Source organism: Channa argus, chromosome 20 (assembly GCF_033026475.1).
Source record: "Channa argus isolate prfri chromosome 20, Channa argus male v1.0, whole genome shotgun sequence".
NCBI classification, from domain to species: domain Eukaryota; kingdom Metazoa; phylum Chordata; class Actinopteri; order Anabantiformes; family Channidae; genus Channa; species Channa argus.
The window spans coordinates 8671169-8691736 of record NC_090216.1 but is presented as its reverse complement, the minus strand read 5'-3'; the positions used below and the strand labels follow the sequence as shown (position 1 = coordinate 8691736).

The following is a 20568-nucleotide window of genomic DNA, read 5'->3' as shown; positions in this document are numbered from 1 at the left end:
AGTGTCCAAAATTGGAAACTGTATTTCAAGTTGTTTTGATAATAAGTTTTTTGCTTCAAACCCAGTTAAACATACCACCACAAGCAGTCATATGCTCTTGGTTAATGTTTGTCGCAGAAAGGAAAAAACTCAAGTCAACTGCTTACAACTGCTCTAGCTGATACATTTTGTCACTGAACATTTGTGTTTTGTCATCAATTTGGCATTACACAATGCTTCATTCTTATGTAATTCCTTATTACATGTGTTACTTTGTAATATCTAACAAATAGGTCACCTCAGTCTTTACCCTATTTCTTGAATAGTGATTAATAAGTGATTTATAACCAGAAAAGTTGTTCTGATGATTGGTGGAATTTGTGGAAAAACTGGGTGTTAAGTCAAGTTAGTGTCACTTTACAACACCCCTCACTTCTCTTTTCAGGATCATTATCACTGCTGACCTGGATCCTTCGAGGTTTTTCACGTCAAATATCACGCAGCAGTTCACAGCTATGAAAGCTAATACATCTGTTATTGTGCAACCTGTAACCCATCTTTGTCCTGCTAAGTACAGTGATTAAGGTATCAGTCCTTGGAGAACCATGTGACAAAAACAGAGGAGAGGGAATTGAGCATATACATCCCAGCCTTACAGTCACAGCATGCTCCTAACCTCCATGGAAAAAGAGGAGACAGTCCCTACCCCCTCTGGTCTCACTTCTAGACAGGGAGGGTTCAATCAGATAGTCTAACCCCTATTTTTACCCATAAGATTAGGTAACATCATCTTGTGTTTGCTGACACCAACAAAGCAGCTCTGAGATCTGCAGGGCCTCATCCTCGGTTATATTCTGTTACATCTACTAAACAATGGACACAGTCAAATAAACAAACACTAAATATGTCTTCATTTCTCTTTCCTCTCAGCTAAATCCAAATCCAGTTAGATGCATGGAGAAAACTAATATTCAAAAACTTAAAAAAAATTGCTATTGGTTGTGGTTGTCTGGACTTTATTATTTTATTTATTATTTTTTCAGTAACTACTGAACAAGAAAGTTCTTAATGGTGTCCATTCTTTCAATGCAATGGCTGTCTCCAATTTTTGACCAAACTAGAAATAAGGCATACTCACCCTTTATCCTGCCATGATGCTGACCACATGCCACTTATTTTAGCTACTGAAAGGACTATAGCTGATCATGACCTTTTCTTAACCGAAGGAAGAGTTCCTCTACAAATCCAATAAAATCCAAGGTGTGGGCCTTGCAAATTTGTTCGTCCAGCTCAACACACTACAACCTCTTTTCCTTCAACCCCCCCTTCCTCTTCCATCCCCCTATCGATCTGCTTATCTCCCTAGATCAAAGGTTTGCACCGCCGTTGTACATTTAGCTTCAACTTGGTCCTCCCACATCATGTCTAAATATTAATGATAATAAAGTCTCACACCCATCCCTGTATCAGACAATTACAGCCAACATTGATCCTCAGCTCTCTGCTCCAATTAGAACACACCGCTCGTAATGCGTCCTGGCACATCAAAGGATAACAGCCATTGATCCACTCCTGGATCTTAACGTTTACCGTTACGAGCGAGGGAGGGGGATGTGGCATGGCAGTTGGGGGAAGCAATATTCTGACTAGAGAAGAACAGGGGAAATAGAAATAATTTTATTTAGCAAGTTAGATAAAGGAAATGCTGTAACTTATAGAGTAGGGCCTGACAGAGGGAGCTCAATAATAATGGACATTATGACAGTTCAGAGGGCAACTAGCACCCAGAACCCTGGAAAGACTCCTTCACAACAGCATGGCTGCCCTAAACACTGACAATTATTCTCTGTTTTATTCTAAAAGAGCCCAAATAATGCAAAACCAATCAAAGCTACATTTGACAAAATTTTCATGGATACAGTGGTGTCTGCCTGTTGTCAACAAGAAGATTACTAAGAAGCATTCTGAAACGTAGATTTATAAATTTGCATTCGGCAATAAATCAGACAAGGACCATTAGCTGACTGTCATTGGCAAACCTTTCAGCATAACACCTATTTCTAAAGATCAATGACTACAACCGGACCTAATAAACAATCAAGCTGATACAATATAAGTCTTGGTGGGAGCCAACAAAAGATGAAGTAAAAGCTTTCATGTCACCTCACACATGTCTCTTTAGCTCAGCTGTCTATGAAAACGAACCTTCTTGCCATCTTTTAAATCAACATACAGCATCCACTACAATGTACCATTCTACAGCAGAGCAGAGAGAGAAACAGAATCAACAACAGGGTAAAATTGGACCCAATGAGTCAATAGACAGCGACACATCACCATTAAACCAGGGACATTCTTTGTACAAATGAACCCTAACAATCCCACTGTTGACACCATTATTTGACAGGGCTTGTTGTTATGTTCTGTCTCTGCTGGACTGATCGCTCCGATAGCCCTGGCCTCGGGCACGACCTCATAGCCGCCTTTGTCATGGAGGAAGGCTTGTCCATCGCTCTGGGCTACAATGATACTTTTCATGGCATCATAATACACTGAAACACTGTGCAACTGGAATGCAACCCACTGGTTCATATACCTACAATTTATTGAATGACCATGGCTGGCATCTTAAGGCTAATTGAAATACACCGATAGCCACAATATTAAAACCACTAGAAATGAATGACAAACATAAAATAAGTGCAGCACTTTAATTAATACAAGTTACGTAATAGTGCTGCCATCAGTCATCACTGATATCCAAGCTGACTTTTAATATTTGTTTTGCTGTCATAACAAATCAAGAAAATTTTAAATATTAAAAGTCAACACAGCTATCTTCAAGTCCATAAACAATTTATCAAAAGTCTGCAAACCCTAAGCTTTAAGCTTTCTTACATTATTTGTTTGTGTACAATATTTTTCTTTCTTCTCCGTCCACTGTGCTCTGGCTGTGGTATTCCTCACTATTATACGCTTTGCTAGCATGGTGCTTTGCTTCAGCTCTGTACCTCGGCCTCTACCAAACGATGTAATTAAAGATTGGTGAATGAAAGCAGTGTTTAGAAATGGTTTATGTCAAGTCTGTTCTGAAATGTTATACCACAGGGAAACTTTTAGATGGGATGGGTGTGCATCAATGACTTGTTAAATAAAAGAGTCTTGGCACGAGGAGTCAGGCAAAACATTTAACCAACAGCGCTTTCAGTGTGAGCCAGGTCAAAAGATGAACGCTGTGTACAATAGTAATTTAATGGTAACTGTAGGAAAACATTTGTTGTTGGCTGGAATATCAGGCTCCTCACATGTGTGCGATACTGAGAGATGCATTCAGGTCAACCGAGGAGAATGGGGGCATTGGTGGACTCCACAAACAGGCTGGGAAAGTGACACCAGGATGTTAGGCCAAGACATCAATGTCCTCACAACTTCCCTTTAACACTGAAGCAATGTAAGCCCTGGCGCCATGAGAATATGAGGTGGGGGTTAAAGTTTACATGATGGCTGACAGGATGTACCCATGTGACCAAGAAAACAATCAGAAAATAAACAAAGTGGCTTAAGATTTTGAGTTTTGAGGCTAGCTTAGTCTAGTAGCCACTGACCGAAACCAACCTCCCAGTTGCGAAATAATGTCCTCTAGAGGACCTTTTTGTGACTTTCTTCAAATGTTATTTTGATTGACTCGGTATATTTATTGTCATTTCTTTTTATTCTTTTGCCAGTGACATAGGAAATAATTTTGAATGCTTAGAAATAGAATAAAATAATTAATTAAAAAAATTAAAAGGTCAGTTGTTTTAAATCCACAAAAAGGTCAGTCTGTCTAAAGTATCGTTAAAAAATGTGATTGGATAAGTTTATGGGATGTTGTATGAGCAAAGTTGTCCAAGCTGAGACATCACATTGGGATGATGTTGACCCTTAAGGTGTAAACTAAGATCCCCGTCGCCACAGAGACGTGAGGATCGTGGTGTAAGTGAGGAAGTCTTCTCTCCAATTGGCAGCAAGCCTGCCCTAGCACCAGGGTGCTCAGCCAACAGCTTCTCTCCTCTCTCAGCCCCCTCCACCTTTTCCTCCACAGCCTCCTGGATGCCAGTCTGCACGGCTGGTGTGGGCCAAACTTGTCCCAGCCATCGGGCCAAAGGGGCACGAAAACCGCTGCCAGCTGGGCGAGCACTTCACGGCCGAGCACCACTCTCCAAACAAACAGTGCAGTGGGACACAAGCCACGGGCAACATGGAACCTGTCATTACCAGCCGTGCATGCCTGGTTCACTCCCCAGAACTCAAGCCAGGCCAAGGGCTTGAACGTGTACTGCACTTGACTCCAGCAAAATTCCTGAGCCAGGGTATGCCATAAGAGAAACCCTATTCAAAATTATGCCAGATCATCAGCAGATAAAAATTATGTGCATCAAAGTTTCCCTTAAAAATTTTTTCTACCTTGTCAAGATCTTTTGAAGCACTATGAAAACTCACTGGAATGACAAGTTCACTTTTACACGCAGAACAAATGACAAACTTGAGAGTGGAAACACTGCTTGCCAATAACTGCTTGGGATTAACTGCATATCATCTAATTATACAACGACCTTAGAACTTCCTATACTCCTGGTGCTAAAATAGTATGCTATGGGCACTGGACGTCACTGGGGTTTTCTTCACTGATCAAGGTTCTACAGGCTTTTGTGGCACAATGCCGCTTTGTCCTTATACTACTGGCAACAAACGTATGATGGTTTGAAGCATTCATTTCAAAAAAGGCCATTTCAACATCACAAAAAATGGGAGGACCATTTCAATTCAATGTCCAACCATTGCTTTTACTGGAATGCACCACTGGGACAAAGGCATCTAGGGAGAATTTCAGGGTAACAGACAACAAAACCTGTGTCACAACTCCCTACACAGAGAGAAGCAGTGTGTCAGTGGGTTTAGTGTCATATTCAATTATCCATCTCCACTCAGTTATCATGCCAGAGTCATTTCCATGGCCTGCTAATTGAAATAACTATGGATTTGTCTCTTTTTCTGTTGCTCTGTCACATGGAGGATCTCAGACATCCCTGAAATTCTTTTTTAGAAAAAAACAAACAAACCTGTGATATCAAAGACACATTTCAACAAAGAAAGGTAGTAGTTAAAGTTAGCCAAATCTTAAAACAGACTGAGCCAGAGGGCCCATCTAATTAATCTCAGAGTTTTTTTTTTCAAGAAACCAAGGAATATACACCGACCAACCAAAACTTCAGTCAACCTGGTGTGTGTAATGCGATGCTGCAGATGGGCCAGAGTGCCCTTGCTCGACCCTGGCCGCCTTAATAAAACCCCTAGATGGATTTAAAGTTGTGGCTGATTTCAATATGAAAAATATAATAACATTTCAACTTCAGATACCCTATTTGGCAGACCCACTTGGAGCAACTTCTCATTATCACTAAATTAAACTGTAATAAATGGTCTTAGATGACCATGAATCTTTGTTTTAGGACTTCACTTTTTCAAAATACAGTGTATAAACTACTCATCTAATTTTAAAGTATTCTTTAAATGAATGATAATCATGTTAAGTGTGCTTGTGTAGGTTTCTTCCGGGTTTTCATCCCACAGTCCAAAGACATGTTAGGTTAATTGGTGCACTTATGTGTGAATGTGAGCGTGAATTGTTGTCCGTCTGTTTATGTCTCTCTTTGTTGACCCTGAGATGGACTGGTGAACTGTCCAGGGTGTACTAGACCTCTTGCCCAGTGACGGCTGGGGTGGACTCAAGGATAGCAGTGAAAAATAATGGATGGATAGATAAATGTATGGATTAATTGATGTTAAGTAAAGCTGCTACCTAATACAAATTTTATAACAAAATGTTCATATTACATATATGCTAGCACTTATGTGGCTCTGCTGACTACAATTAGTGGGTGGGAGATTATGGATAACAAACCACTCATCAACATGATCTGAGCTACTTTCAAAGGCCTTTTACTACAATTTAAATTCAAGGACTTTGAAGGCTAGCATTGCAAGGCTGCCATTCACTCTATTGGTTATTGCAGTGGTAGAACAAAATGATGTCTTTGTCTGAACATCAGTCAAACTCTAAAGGGTCAATGGCCAGGTTGTATTGGGTCAAAAATGCCCATCAACAGTTTGAAGTAATTTGCTACGATAATGAAACTGCTATATGATACAATCCACATAAGTATAATGCTTTAAAATATGAGAAGGAATTTTACTATTTACTACTATTGACTAATTAAACTGAACCAAAATACAATGACTCAAGGAGAGTAACATACATTTTTATTTGCTCTCCACTTTTGTTGTATTTTTAATATCTAAGAAGCTTATTTTCTGCCAGAATGTATGACAAATATGACAACAGAAGGAATTCAAAAAAGATTGAGATTGAATTTTTGTTTAATAGTGGACTGCATTGTTAGATTGGATTTGGTTTTCTTTAGTACTTGTCATAACTGTTGTGGGTTCCACATCATGGAATGCCTTTCATAGCAAGCAACACCAAACCATAGCAAGGGATGGGTGGGGTGATGGGGTCTCTCCTTTTGCCTTCTAGCCTTTGGGATGGAAAAAAATAAAAAACAACAAAATTCTATTTTTGTATTTAGTATAAAAACACTCAAGGTTAGAGGCTTTTTGCTTAACAAAGAGACCAATGCGCTGTTGCAGTATATTGACTGGAGCTTCTCTTGAGTACTGATGTCTACAAATGCCTTGCCTTTCAACCATTTCACTTCCTTGAAAAAAGGGGACCTCTTTTGATTGTTTTGCCCATTGTGATAAAGGAGATCTTTTATGCCATCCACAACATGGCAACAGTGTACTGTCTGTTTCATTGCACCATCTTGGGGGTCTGTTAGGATGAAATATAGACATACAGAGGCACAGTAAATGATTGATGGGTTAGAAGAAAATATTAAAAAGAAAAAAAACAACTAGTCAAAATTCAGCATTTGTTAGTATTTCAGGCTCTTGCACCCTACCAAAGAGAGATCTGAAGGGCAACAAAGATAACAGCAAAAACTATACTTAACCATCTATCCTAATCCAAACACAACCAAGACAGCTGACTTCTTTGTTGAGGGTATCATTGTTTTAATAGCTACTTGTACACCTTTGAAAGAAAGAAAACTATACACTGTAGCAGTCACAAATTATTGGGAGATGATGTCCTATTATGTTACCAGCTGTATTCATTTGTATTAGCGTACACACAGGGCTCAGGTTGTTTGTTTCCAGAGTTGTTTGCGATTGTATGTTTATATACATAAATAGACTCTCTAAAGATGATTAGAGGAAGAATTAATTGAGAGAGGAAAGTTATGGTAGTGTTTGGGCAGAAGCCACTTTATTCTGGCAAGCAATGCAGCCCAAATGCAGATTATTGTATTGGTATAAAGCTTATTGCAAAGATATTATTAAAACAGACCCTTTTCATCCACGTTAAAAATACTGGCTTCCAGTAAAGCAATGGCATTCCATAATATTCCAGGCAGCTGTTGAATAGTAGGCACAGAGAAGTAAGCACAGTGGCTTGCTGGGAGGGAACAACAGTCAAAACATTCATTGTGATAGATTCTAATTGCTTCAAAATATCCTGAAGAATACCCCCTATTATCTATTTAAATCAGCTAATAATGGGACGCAAGGAGGAGGAGTAGATGGAGAAGGGGGGCGACCTAGGCACAGAGAGAAAGCTATCCTCTGCGCTGCTGTCGCTTCATTATTTTCCGTCTTGACGGACGCCTGCGCTCTACCCCTGGATGAATGGCCCTGTGCTGAATAAGTTATCGCCAGACACACAAGTGGAAGAGTGCGCTCCACAAACAACACAGCAGCACTGCAAAGCGAGAATTTCTTTTTTCCTCTCCTCCTCAGTCTTCCAACTACCACAGTCAAAGCCCTCATTCTTCCCTGTGCTCCCTCTATACTAAAGGCAGGTCCTGCCACAGACTGAGATCTTACCTGTAATTTCTACAGGAGCTCACAGTAGGTGGGAGAAGATGTAATGAGAATAATAAAATGAAAGGCAGGAAAGAAGCAGGTATTTATGTATGCTAAAAATATATATACAACCTTTTTCCATTTTGTTTCACCTGTTCTTTTTGTTTGTGCAGCTCCTTACTCAAGACAGGGACCTCCTTTGGACAGCATCTGAAGATGTCTGAGAGTTTTTGTGTTCTTCATAAGACAAGGCTCACAGCCTGATCAGTGAAAATGTTTTAGTTGTATTTGATACTGATTTTGATTACTTCTCTAATGTTGGATAGCGGAGACCTGGCATATCAAATCCAGATTAACTACACAATTTTCCCATGAGCCAGTATTTGTGTAAGATGGGTTGCCCATAGCTGCCCAATGTAAATGAGGGTAAAAAGGTAAATGTCCATTTCCAAAATGGTTAATGCTATGCTTTGCTCTATGGCCACCAATCCCTCTCCCTTGCTGTCACTCAAAAGTAGCAGTGGCACTTTTGGACAGGAGAGCCTCTTTTCCCCTGTGACAGGGAAATCAGAGGGTGCCGTGGCCCGACAGGCGCTCGACGGCAGATCAAACAGGGCGGGTACCCTTGGAGTGACACCTGGAGCCACTTCAAGGGATGAGCGCGCCACTGATCTCCAGTCATCTCGTCAGAACGACAGTCTGTCAGGGTTAAAGGAGCGGGGAAAAAAGCTCTATCGACTGGGATGGTATGAACGAGGTCGAACGAAGCATCACCTCAATGTCGTGGCTGCCTGACCCTTGAGCGTTTGGAGAAGTGATTGTACAGAGACTTTTTTGTTGGAATAAAAGTTCAGCAGTGTTGTTCAGTTCAGAACTTAAGTCGTAGCTAATTGTGCTGATATAGCAGCTTCACTTAAAATCTGACTAGTTTTTGCTTGTTGTGCTTTGGTTGCAAATGACACCTACTTGAAACGGTTTAGCAAGCATTGACTGTTTACCATCTTCTAAAGTTAGCGGTCTGTCTCCAACTTTGACATGTTTTACATGACTTTGGTTAAAAAAAAAAAAAAAATCAAAAGAATTTTAAAAATTTTAATTCAACAATGCCCTGACCTATCAAAAAAGAAGCTACTATGGGCTGGATAATAGAGAGAGTGGGATATGCAGGGAGAAAAGGGGGGCTCTTGCAGCCTGAGTCAATCCTCAACAGACAAATGCATCCCTTATATAAAACAACAACACGTCTTTGCCCTTGTCAACAACCCCTTCCTCTACAGCCCAAGCTTGTGTGTGCATCTTTTTCTTTCTGCAAAAAACATCCCATCAGCACTCTCTAATGGGCGAGGTGGAGGAAGAGAGAAAAAGACAGAGATAAAGCAGGAGGGAGAGCGAGTGAGAGACAGAGGTGGCAGTAGTGCTTGTTTGGCTCAGGAGCAGTGAGTAATGAGGCTAAGGCGCACCCTGTCATTGTCCCAGCAGCAGCCTGTAGCCACAGACACAGAAGAACATTAAAAAATATCTCCTATCTCCAAATATCTCTAAAGTGAAGATTTGAAGACACTTATTTGACATCCAAAACAAACAAGCAAAAAAAAAAAAAAAAAGTGGTTCAATATAAAAATGAATTTAATAAAGGAAGTCCTTGTTTGACATTTCAGGAGTTGTCTACATCTTCAATGTTTAATATTTAGGATAGTGTAATATCTCATATGATATTTAATCATCTGATCTTTCTAACTCTGGATGATGTTAGAAGCATGAGCTGTAGGAGAGTGGCAGTGAGATTCCACAGATACCATGAACAGCTTGAACAACAGACATGCAAGCTATTTTTTGCTTATTATTTGGACTGAGTGAGATGGTTGTTAAGTCTACACGGTTAGAAATCAGAGTGGTATAAATTTTCTTTAAAAACTTTTGTTGCTTTTCCAACTAAAGAAAAAGGGCATCCAGTGCTATACTTAAGTATAGTAGTAGTTAAGTAAGTAGTAAAATAATTTTAAAATAACTTTAATTAATTTCTGATTAAAAAAAAAAACAATTATACTAGCTGAATGTGCATTAAATACATGTTGATAAAAAAAACTGTTTTATTTTTTTGACATTTTAAAATAAATGGATCCAAATTTTACATCCATCTGTACCTGTGTCTGTACCTGAACTATCACCATCAACACCAAGTATATATTTATAGTAGGCTAAAATACTCAGTCCACTTAATATTAGTATGTATGTCTACACACATCAGCTGTACTCAATCTTAAAGTTTAGCTAGAGGTTGTACAGAGGGGAGATATGATTTATGTTTTGGCACTTTGCTCCTTTGCCAGAATAAAAACTGGACATAAAACACTAAATGCTTCTCCACGGGGGTAAGGGTGGGGGGATAGGACTGACCCAAAGGGATGAAGCAAAATGGAGAGCTGGGGGTTGAGTGGGGTGGTTATGATGCCATGCTGAACAAATTGCAAAGCAAAGGGAATGTGTTTAAATGTAGTACATGGAGTTATCGTGGCAGCAACATGGAGAGGAGATCAGAGAGAGTGAGATCCACTGGGAGTGACCTGCGACTCTCGGGACAGAAAACATTAAGCTTGGGGTATTGCTGCTGTGGTGAATTCAACTGTGATACAAGATAAAACAAAATGTAAATTAGGGCAAACATGTCTCACATAATGTCAAAGACATGATTATATACCAATTTTCATATAAAATACAGAAAGTGTATGATTGTGAGGGCATGCTCCATGACATTGTAAGTATATACGTAGGTAGGTAGACGTAGACACACACACACACACACACACACACACACACACACACACACACCTTTTTGTTCCAACTACATAAAGAAGCAGGCCCCAAGACTCCAATCCCACCACAGCTCACTTGAATTGTATTTATTTACGTGACCCACATAGACTATTAGTTAACATTAGGGAATTTGAGACGGCTAAAGAGAGAGAGACATGTTGTTAAATTATATTTTTGATTATGTGTTAGCCTTGTGTTAGGTCATTTCACAACAAAAATAGATTTATATTAATTAATCACAGAGCACGTCATAAATTTGAATTTTTTTTTTTTACTTTGTTTGACAGCCCAAATCTACTCTCTCTATATAGATGCATTCGCTGATAATACAGGAGTGTGGTGAAATTAAAGATCTTATTGAATCAAAAGTTCCCTCTTCTAGTTGCTCTTCTAAGGCCATGCACATTTGTGTCTTGCGTCGTATTGGTTTATCGAGTCATCTAAACAAGGAAAAAATCTGCCAGTTTTCTGTCAATAACACAGGCAAAACATTATCGGTTGTTGTTAGCTCTGAATTTGCCACAACTAACTACTGTGTAAAATCGGAGAAAGTAGACAAACAAGACTTAAGCTTGTCATAACATATCTCAAGAAAGGAAGCTGCTGTCTAGGTGTGAGTGCAGCTGCATCAGTTTTTGAGCTACTGCATCATCTTCACCCTGGCTCTCGGGCTGATCTCTTAATCAGTGTCGTGAGTGTGCATGAGTCTTCTTCTGAAGGCAGAAGCTCTGTCCATCCTGCCTGCCCGTCGCTTCTGCCCCAGCCATGAATATGGAGCTGTTCTGTGGCTGGGAGCTTGCTTATGTTTTCTGTCTGATATCTAGGCCCCATTCCCATTTCAAAGGGAGGTCCACCCGGGGCCTTGACTTTTTGATCTGCCTGGCGACTGAGTCGACCACCTGCATGTGGGATCAGCTGCCAGCGAGAGCAGACAACCCCAATGCTTCAAAATATACATCCTCCCCACTTCGTCCGCCCTGCTTCATTGCCCTTCACTGTACCCCCTCCTTCCATGAAGCTGCCAGGAGCCCCTGTGGTCCTAACTGGGTCTAGAGCGGCATCCCATTCCCAACTGTTCTGACCGTTGTGGGTGAGATACTTAAGAGGTTCAGTGTTCAATATAGTCGGAGTTCAAATTTTGTATTTACAAGGGGACAGCAGAGGCCTTATCGAAAGGTCTTTGGCTTCTTTAAGCTCTTTCTTTTTGATCAGCAATGTGAGTTGTAACCGTAACAATGGATCTACCAAACTATGCTATATATACAGCCTCGAAATAAATAAAATTGAAAAGTGATTAGGAAATAATTGACCACTGAGAAGTTTAAATCCACTGAACAACATTTACATTTACAAATCATCTAACATCTCAGTTTTAGCTAATGTCTTTAAGTCTGTTGAAGTCTGAATGGAAAAAAGACTTTGGCCTGTGAGGTTTAAATTCTTGATCAAGTTTGTGGGAATCCATGTCCTTTATATTACACAACTGCTAAAAACCTTGAATGATAAAAGATGCAGACAAGTGCTTCACCTGCTTTGATGATAAATGTGCCATTATTTTTAGTTTACATTTCTTTTAAACACAAGTATTTATGTATAGCAAGACATCTACCCTAAATGTTTCTATGCCAAATCTTTTCTTGAATTGGTGGTGGTGCTAAACATGCCCTGTATGTAATTAAAATAAACCACCCAATGGCTATAGATATAAATTTAAGATCAAGATTTCCTTTTTGCCTCACTGGGATCCTTCTGCCTGTTCAGGTATAATTAAACCCAAAGGATTTTAGATGATTGAATTAAAATTTTGGAAAAGTATATGCTCGAAATGCCAACTACCGAAGCATTGACAAGTATGAACAGAGAATAAATTTGTAAGACTAGTTATCAATGCTTAACCCAGGTAATTAACAGCACGTACAAACAGGATTTTATACCAATTACAGTCATTGACAGTGATGAGTTTCACAGTCAGAAGTGTGTACAGATGGATTTTCAAACAAAGCAACAGTTTTTTAGATGTGTGTGTCAATGTTTTTACAAGTGATAGTCACTGGGTCTTTAAGTTAATTGGCTTTCTTGAACCCTAACCACAAGCATAATGAGTGTCTAATTGTTTCTCAGCTGGACTGATACCCACAAGACCCCAAAGGCAATTCAAGAATAGGTGTTAGGAGTTTAAAACAAACAATGAAAAAAAATCCTCCAATTACATAATCAAGTCTATTTGTCCTGCATGGATCTATCTTCAATATCGAATATTGACACTGTTGTATTTCTATTGTCTTTTGTTGATTTTATTACATCAAATGGTTGTAAATGGATCACGAAAAAAAAATTGATGTATGTTTTACTTTTGGATCCCCAGAACACCTCAAACGTTAAGTCATCATTCCTCAAGACTTTATTCCAGTCATGTAAAGTCCACTGTTTGTGCATCTTTGCCCACTGCAAATTTCTCTTTTGATTTTCCAACTTTAGTAGTGGCAACTCTGCCTATGGAGGCCAGCTGACCTTATTGTCCAAGTGTCTTTGCTCATTGGTTTCTCTTTCTTTTTCAATAATGCAGCCAATTCAGAACCTGCAAGGCATCTGTTTAAAAAAAAAAGTACACTTGTAAGTACTTGTCTTCTTGGGCAGATGTACACTTCAACTGTCCTGATTTGATCCCCACTTAAATTTAAAGGAAAAAAATTCTCAGTAGATTGCCACAAATTTGTTAGGCTATTATTTTACTCATATGCTTAAAAATGAATTTTTTTTTTGTATGTTTTGTGATCCATTTACAAATAAACTAATGTTAAAAAGATTAAAACATCCCAACTTCCAACAGAGAGGAACACCAAAAACAGTTTCAAAAACTCCAAACACATATGGGTAGAGGTCATCATATATAACAATAAAGGCTGAGTTTACTCACAAATCCATTTAAATTCATAACATACTGTTGCCTGTTGCTAGACTTAAAGCAATGCACTACCTGTATAGTTGTTACAGACAAGTGGAAAATGACCAAGCAGCCATCCCTCACACACAATTTTACAGTGAAAAATAAAATAAATTTGCTCTGATACTGCACAGAAATAAACAATTAATCAAAAGGCAGTAAACCAGGGGGTCAATAATGAAATGAGTAGGGAAATCAGGATGAATAAGATAAAAGGGGGAGGGGCATGGGATATCACTGAACCTTCCTGAACTTACTTTTTGCTCTCGGTTCTCCATCTCTGGTTATAAATTACTCTAGATTTGACGTTTCCAGCCCACAGGGTTACAACAAAACACACTTTCTTCTATTCAAACAGTGAATACACAAAGGGGAAAAATGACTTTATTCTAAGAAAGGCAGGGGGTGTATGTTGTGCTGCTCCCATCATGCAGAAAACTGGGCGGTAGTCGAAGAGCCTCACAGCCAGGCCCCACTTTGGAAAGCCCTCATAAATCCTGATTTGAGAGTGGCGCTAACCAGAGGAGGTGAGGCACGTCAAGAGAGGGAGATGGAGAGTAGGGGTGGGTGGGGGGTAGCTGGCAGCTTGCCTCTTAAAATGCTACATCTGATTAAGTCTTCCCATTAGGTGACAGCTGAACTTTAACATTAATATGATAATATTGAAATAAGTGTGTGTTATTTACTTAAGCTCCAGAGGGGGGAGGAGGGAAAAAAGAGAGTGAAGAAGGAATGATGAATGATTTCTGGACAGCTTTGGGTGACATGTCAGGCGTGTTGACCCCCCCCCCCCCCCCCTTCGCAATTCCTCCTCTTCTTCCCATAATCAGACTTGACAAAATGGAGACATATGCAGAAATATTGGTTACAGTCGGCGTCACAGCCCTCCTCAGGCCTTCCCTCTCTAGTAACTGCCGGCCGCCCTGTGAGTTGCCCTCTAAATTGTCTACGGGCACTGAAGCATCTATTTCAATTGGCACTTCCTTCTTCGGCCCAGGATTTTACATTTAGTCTGTGTCATTTACATATTACTCTTAATCAAAATCCACTGTGGGCGACAGGAAGAAAAAAAAGGGGGGGGGGCACAAAAAACAAAACCATGTTGTCACGGTTCAGGGGTAGGCACACAGGCACTTTATGAAATGGAGATGTGACAAGACATTACAGTGTGTGCGCTCACATGTGTGTGTGTGTGTTTGTTTAGGCGGGTGCATCAAATAATGCGCGGACTATTGAAATATTTGCGTGAATGCTTGTCTTTGTGATTGTCAGGGGCTTGCTTGTGCATGAACTACCAAGCAAGAAAAACAAAAGCTGTAAGTCAGATATGGGTGGTAAGTACATTTGGAGAAAAACAAAGTCAAAGATAAGAAAAGAATGGAGACATGTACAGTTACACTTAATTAACAGGATTATGGACTATGGCACAGCATCAGTATTTAACTCTCTGAGGGGACTGATTTCCAATCTCATGCTACAGTAAGCTGGATTCACAAAAGTTGCATATTGTAGCTTTAATAGGGAATAAATGCAAGTTTTTCAAGGTTAAAAATCTACATTGTGGATAAAGCTATTACCTGGACAATGCTTTGCTAATTTCAGTCTTGGTTCATTGTTATATTCCTGTTTCTATATTACTCCTCTATCTCTAAAATGTAATGTAAAGTACTATGCATTTCTATTAATTTATCTGTTTATATATGTATTAATTTGCAATGCACAGCAATGTGGCCAACAGTGCCTAAAACAAATAGCAAATGAAATGAAAAGTTGGATAACCTTAAATGAGTTTAAAACTTTAAAACTAACAGCATTGTTAAAGCACGATATGTACAAAAAAGGTGCAGAAACACTGTCCCTACCTGCCTCTTACCTTCTCAGCATGCCGGTAAGGATGCGAGAGCTCTTGCCCAGGTTGGCATCCGTTTCTCTCAGCTGTGGGGACAAAACAGGTAAAGATATTTTGATTTACATCCTGATCCAACAACTATTAAGGTTATTAAACACAGTCTACCAGTCAATTCCCATCTGACTATACAAAACATTACCTTCTGACTCACCAAAACATAATTATATACACTATGCATAAATGGATGTTTGTTAATGATTTTATACATCCCCATGTCTAATGTAGACTCCTTACAATCTGTTTTTATGACAGAAAACGTCTTTAAAGAAATAGTCAACAGCAGATTCCCACTTTGGAGAACATGTTACTTTAATGGTCCTCTGCTCATCTTGCTGCAAACCTAACAATGCAATAGTATAGGAAAAAGAGTGAAAAGGGTCCTTTATATTTAATGTACCAGTCCTTGAACGCACACTTGAAATAACGATCATGGCCATTCATGGCTAATTACCTTAGATATTTTCCTTTTTCTAACTGCTTTTTCTCTATTTTCTTTCTCTCCACCTTTTTTTTCCTCTGGGGTCATAGGAATGTTATAATTTCACTGTGTTATCAGGTGTAAAAACTTTCACAGGGAAGGAAATTGGCAGGGATGTTGCCAACAAGGTGTGAGTGTGACTAAAAAAAATGCTGACACTGCACTGAGTGAGCTGCCACTATTATCTACTTGTAGTTGCATTTCTGGAAGCTGATAGGGGAGTGTGGGGAAGAGTCATAGCAGAGAGTTTCTCTCTAGAGTCAGCAGGGAGTCATTCGTCTTCGACTCATTCCGAGATAATAACCGCTTTCCCATTTCACATATATATATATATATATATATATATATATATATATATATATATATATATATATATATATATATATATATATATATATATAAATTTTTTTCATCTGTGTATTTTACTGTACACGATTCTGTATTTTAATTCTTCACTTTCATGTTTCTTTTCTTCTTTGTCATGGTTCCAGCATCACTCTCTTCTGTTAAGTTAGGTTCATCTTGCAATAATCTGATCTGCCTGCCATTCATGCACTCTTGCTATCCCTCTGTTACTGCTACTTTCTTCCTCTTTTTCCATCTTTCCTACCCTCTGGCAGCCTGGGCTGGCGCAAAGTAGGTTGCCAGAGCCAAGCATACATGTGGTACAGGGTAGGAGGTGGGGGACCTGAAGTCTGGGCCCTCTGGCAATGACAACAAGTCCTGCAGTTGCCTGATGTCTGCCTCTACCCCCAGATCTGTCCCCTAGACACTTTGCACTTTCTCCCAAAATACATCTCTCTCTGAATCATTTCTTGTTTCCAATTCTTTCCCTCTCTACTCAGCCTGTCACCAAATCTTGTGTTTTTTCTTTAACCTGAAATGGAAACCAACTGACATTTTAGTGCAGTTGACTAAAATTAACTGTGGTTCCCCATACAGAGAGAACGACAGAAAGGTGTTTCTCCCACCTTTCTTTTTTGATATACAGCTCCAAAACAGACAATTTTCTGAAGAAATAGTAGGTCACTCTCCAGGATTAACAGTACTATGAAATAAAGGAAATTAGGAAAGCAACTACTGTCCATAACATTTAAATGATTTATCAATGCTAAATTTATTAAACCACGATTTTTGCTTTCTTTGAACTGTCAAAGTTTGCCTTTCCCAATCTGTATTGGGCTGAAATCATTTCTTGCTTGATTCTAAACAGTCTCTCTGTCCCTGCTGCTGAGAAGCACCCCCATTGCTGCCACCCCCAAGTTTCAAGGATGGCATTAGGTAGGTGAAAAGCAGTGCCTAGCATCCATGGTATTCATAGCACAATTATTTAGTTGTATAAATTTGCAAGAAACTAAAAAATACTTTTACTTTTTACAGATCAGTTTGTCATTTCTGCCCTCCATAAATTAATTTACATGCTTGAGTTATTGATTCAAAAACATAAACCAAAACATTTGGGGAATAAATATTAAAACTTGCTCCTGTTACTTGCTTTGCATGTGCTAGCCTGGAAAGTGGTTAAAATCACAGAGTTAAAACTTTCTATTCACTTCTATTTGGGCCATAAAACATAAACAAAAGCCAACAACTCCTGCAGGGCATAGAGGTTTGTATGAGTGTGTGTACATGTGTGCACACGTTTGGCCATTTATGTGTTTTCATTAATGCTAACACTATCCCTTCTTCACCTTCCATCTCAAAAAAGTGCTGTTAACCAACCCTTCGATCCTGTGGCTTCACATCTTGGTTTCTTTTTTCTCCACAAAGCTCAACAAACAGCTTTAAAGCAATCTGTGTGTGTGTGTGTGTGTGTGTGTGTGTGCGTGTGCGTGTGTGTGGGCACATATATGTAGTAGTGGTTGAGGGTGGGGGGTTGTAGGTCAGCAAAGAAGACTCATGGGAAGAAGAGGAAAGAGAGAGACAAAGCTTAAGAAAGAGAGAGCGGATAGTCTCAGTAGACATTGTGGACCATTTTGAAAGGAGATGTTTGATTTCCTTTGAAATCGCCTGTGCAAGGCCCACTGCCATGTTGTGATCTTTAAGCATTCTGCATTGCAGGGGCCATCAGGACAGGGCCCCATTCCTGTGTTTAAATGTAGAGAGAGCCAGTACTGTGGATTTTGGGGAGAAAATTCTGAAAATGTGTAGAAGTACCAACAACATCAGATCTATGAATCAACTAATAAAAATCTACTCAAATGCAATATAGTGCTATCAGTCACTAGGAAAACTAGGTACCTTGTCAAAACAATTCAGCCAACTTAGTGTGGTGTGATAATGTGTGAGCATACCCAAGACAGTGTGTGTATGAGAGACGTTTGTGAGTATGTATCTTTTAACTGTGTGATTACTGGGAAAGTCATGCAGAAAGTCAATGTTCCTAACTGCCTGTGACAGTTTTACAGTCTCACAAACACTTCTTAGAATGGATGAACCAGTGTATGCAGGTAAAATGTTTACTCACCCTTTCTCTGGCCCTCTGTATCTTCTCACGGTCACCGTGCAGGTTGGCAAGAATCTCTTGACCCACTTGTTCTGCAAGAGAATCAGACACTGTATAAAACGTTTCAGACATGAACTCTAGAGAATGTCAGGAGGATCAGGTCCTGACATTGTCTGGAGTTTCCTTTTCAGACATGTAGCAAACATCGGGAGATAGTCCATGTGAGATGTGTTCTCACTTCCAAAGAATACCGCGTGTAATTGGGCACTACGAGCAAGGGGCAGAAATGACGCAAAAGTAAATCTGCGGAAGTGACAATGTTATGCTTTGTAATCTGGTCCTATACCACAGGATCTCATGCTGTTCCTTGTATTCGTTTGACAATTTCCAGGTTTGCCCTTGCCAACAGAAGTTTATTTTGTTGTCATTCTAGTTCGAAGAAGTTCTTCACCTTCCGTGTTTTTATTTGCCTGGTTTCGCGGCAGTCACAGGAAATGGAAGTCATCAACACGCCCACTCACTCATGGTGAATTCTCCACAGTATTACCTCCTCTATTCACAAATGAGCTCGGTTGGAGATAATCCAGAGTTTGCACTAGGGAGCTGGCTGGGTAACATCAGAGTAACGTCATGGGCAAGGGCATGGGCATGGCGTTTGCGATGACACATACACCTATCCCAGAGTAAGTCTGAAAAATATCTGAATTTCAGTGCATGTCTGAAAGGGGCTTATGAAAAGATAATATCAGCATTTTAAAGAATTTGGAGAAAAAAACAGAACCTGACTATAAACGTCACTATCACTCTCTTCACTCTACTTGACATCCACAATGCATCATCTTTTTTTGTTATGCTTTGTGTTAACTAATTTTGTTGGTTTTACCTTTTGCATGGACTCCTGCCACTGTGCCACATTTCGTACACTAGCTGTCTAGAAGAAACATCTGGTGAATGATTGTAGAACATTGTAGTTATGGGAAGTGTTTTTAAACCTTCTTAAAATGCTGAAATAAACATGGTGACACAAAGTTGTAGACAACAATACACCAGCATCCAGTCTGCCAGTGGGGTCCACTCAGCCAATGCAATATTCATTAAGCCATTCTTTTTTTAAATGCCTCTCATCAGTTCCAGATGTAAACACATTAACGCACAGTTATAAAACATCCCCGACAAGGCACCTGACAAGCTTGTCAGTGGTCACTGTCATTTTCCTGTCCCCTGGGCTGGGGACAAGAAAAGAAAGCTAAAAAGAAAAACCAAATAAACCCCCCCACCACTATCACAAAAACCTACTGCTGCCATCGATTCAACTATACTGCTAGAGCATTAGCGTTTAAAAATGAGGGAGGCAGAGGATGAATCGGGGAAAAAAGGAAAAGAAGTGAAGATTCTTTGCATGGATCAAAGACAGGCTTTCAAGCGCACCAAACAAATCCGGAATAAACAACACAGTTGCTGACTGTATTACACTACACAGGTGCCGCACACCAAAGGGCCCACGTGCTGAGCGCCTGTTTGGGGGGAGCAGTGCAAAAATGGGCTACATCTGGCAGCTAAACAAGAGGAGAGAGAGGGAGAAATTGAGAAAAAGATAGAGAGACAGAGAAAGGGGATCGGAGAGATGTAGAAAAAAGAGAAAGCGCTGTCAAATGAACAACATTCGTCTCCCATTCATCCAATCCTTCCTACCCCCCTACACTGCAACTGACTCAAATGTGTCTCTTCCTGCCTTCATTAATTTCTAATCTGGGACAAGACAGATTGAAGGATACCCAGATTAAACAGTGCAGTCAGACAGTCACATGTGACAAATAGGGCAGATTAAAAGACTGAGTGCAGGTATTAATAACCATAAAAATACAAGCCCTCCCTTGTCCCCAGTGGAGAACAAGGGATAAACAGGAAAGAGTTGTAGCGGAAATCTTCTGTTAAAGACACAAATAAGCACATCTATCCATCTCTGTCAGGGCTGTTGAGTTTCTTTTTTCTTAAATAAATGACTGTGACGAGCACTGCAGCAGCAGAGTTTT

At 39.7% G+C, this 20568-nt stretch overlaps 1 protein-coding gene across 5 annotated transcripts in view; it reads right to left on the bottom strand.

Moving 5' to 3' along the window:
• Positions 1-20568, bottom strand: part of vti1a (vesicle transport through interaction with t-SNAREs 1A) — a 111177-nt gene that overhangs the window by 18420 nt on the left and 72189 nt on the right. For 3 of the 5 annotated variants that reach the window (XM_067487325.1, XM_067487326.1, XM_067487328.1), the window contains 2 exons: positions 18557-18627; positions 15576-15637 (listed from right to left, as the gene is read on the bottom strand). In XM_067487325.1, coding sequence (XP_067343426.1) covers positions 15576-15637; positions 18557-18627 — 133 coding nt within the window. Of the gene's footprint in view, positions 1-15564; positions 15638-18556; positions 18628-20568 lie in introns of all 5 variants that reach the window. The other 2 variants (XM_067487327.1, XM_067487329.1) reach the window with 1 other exon arrangement.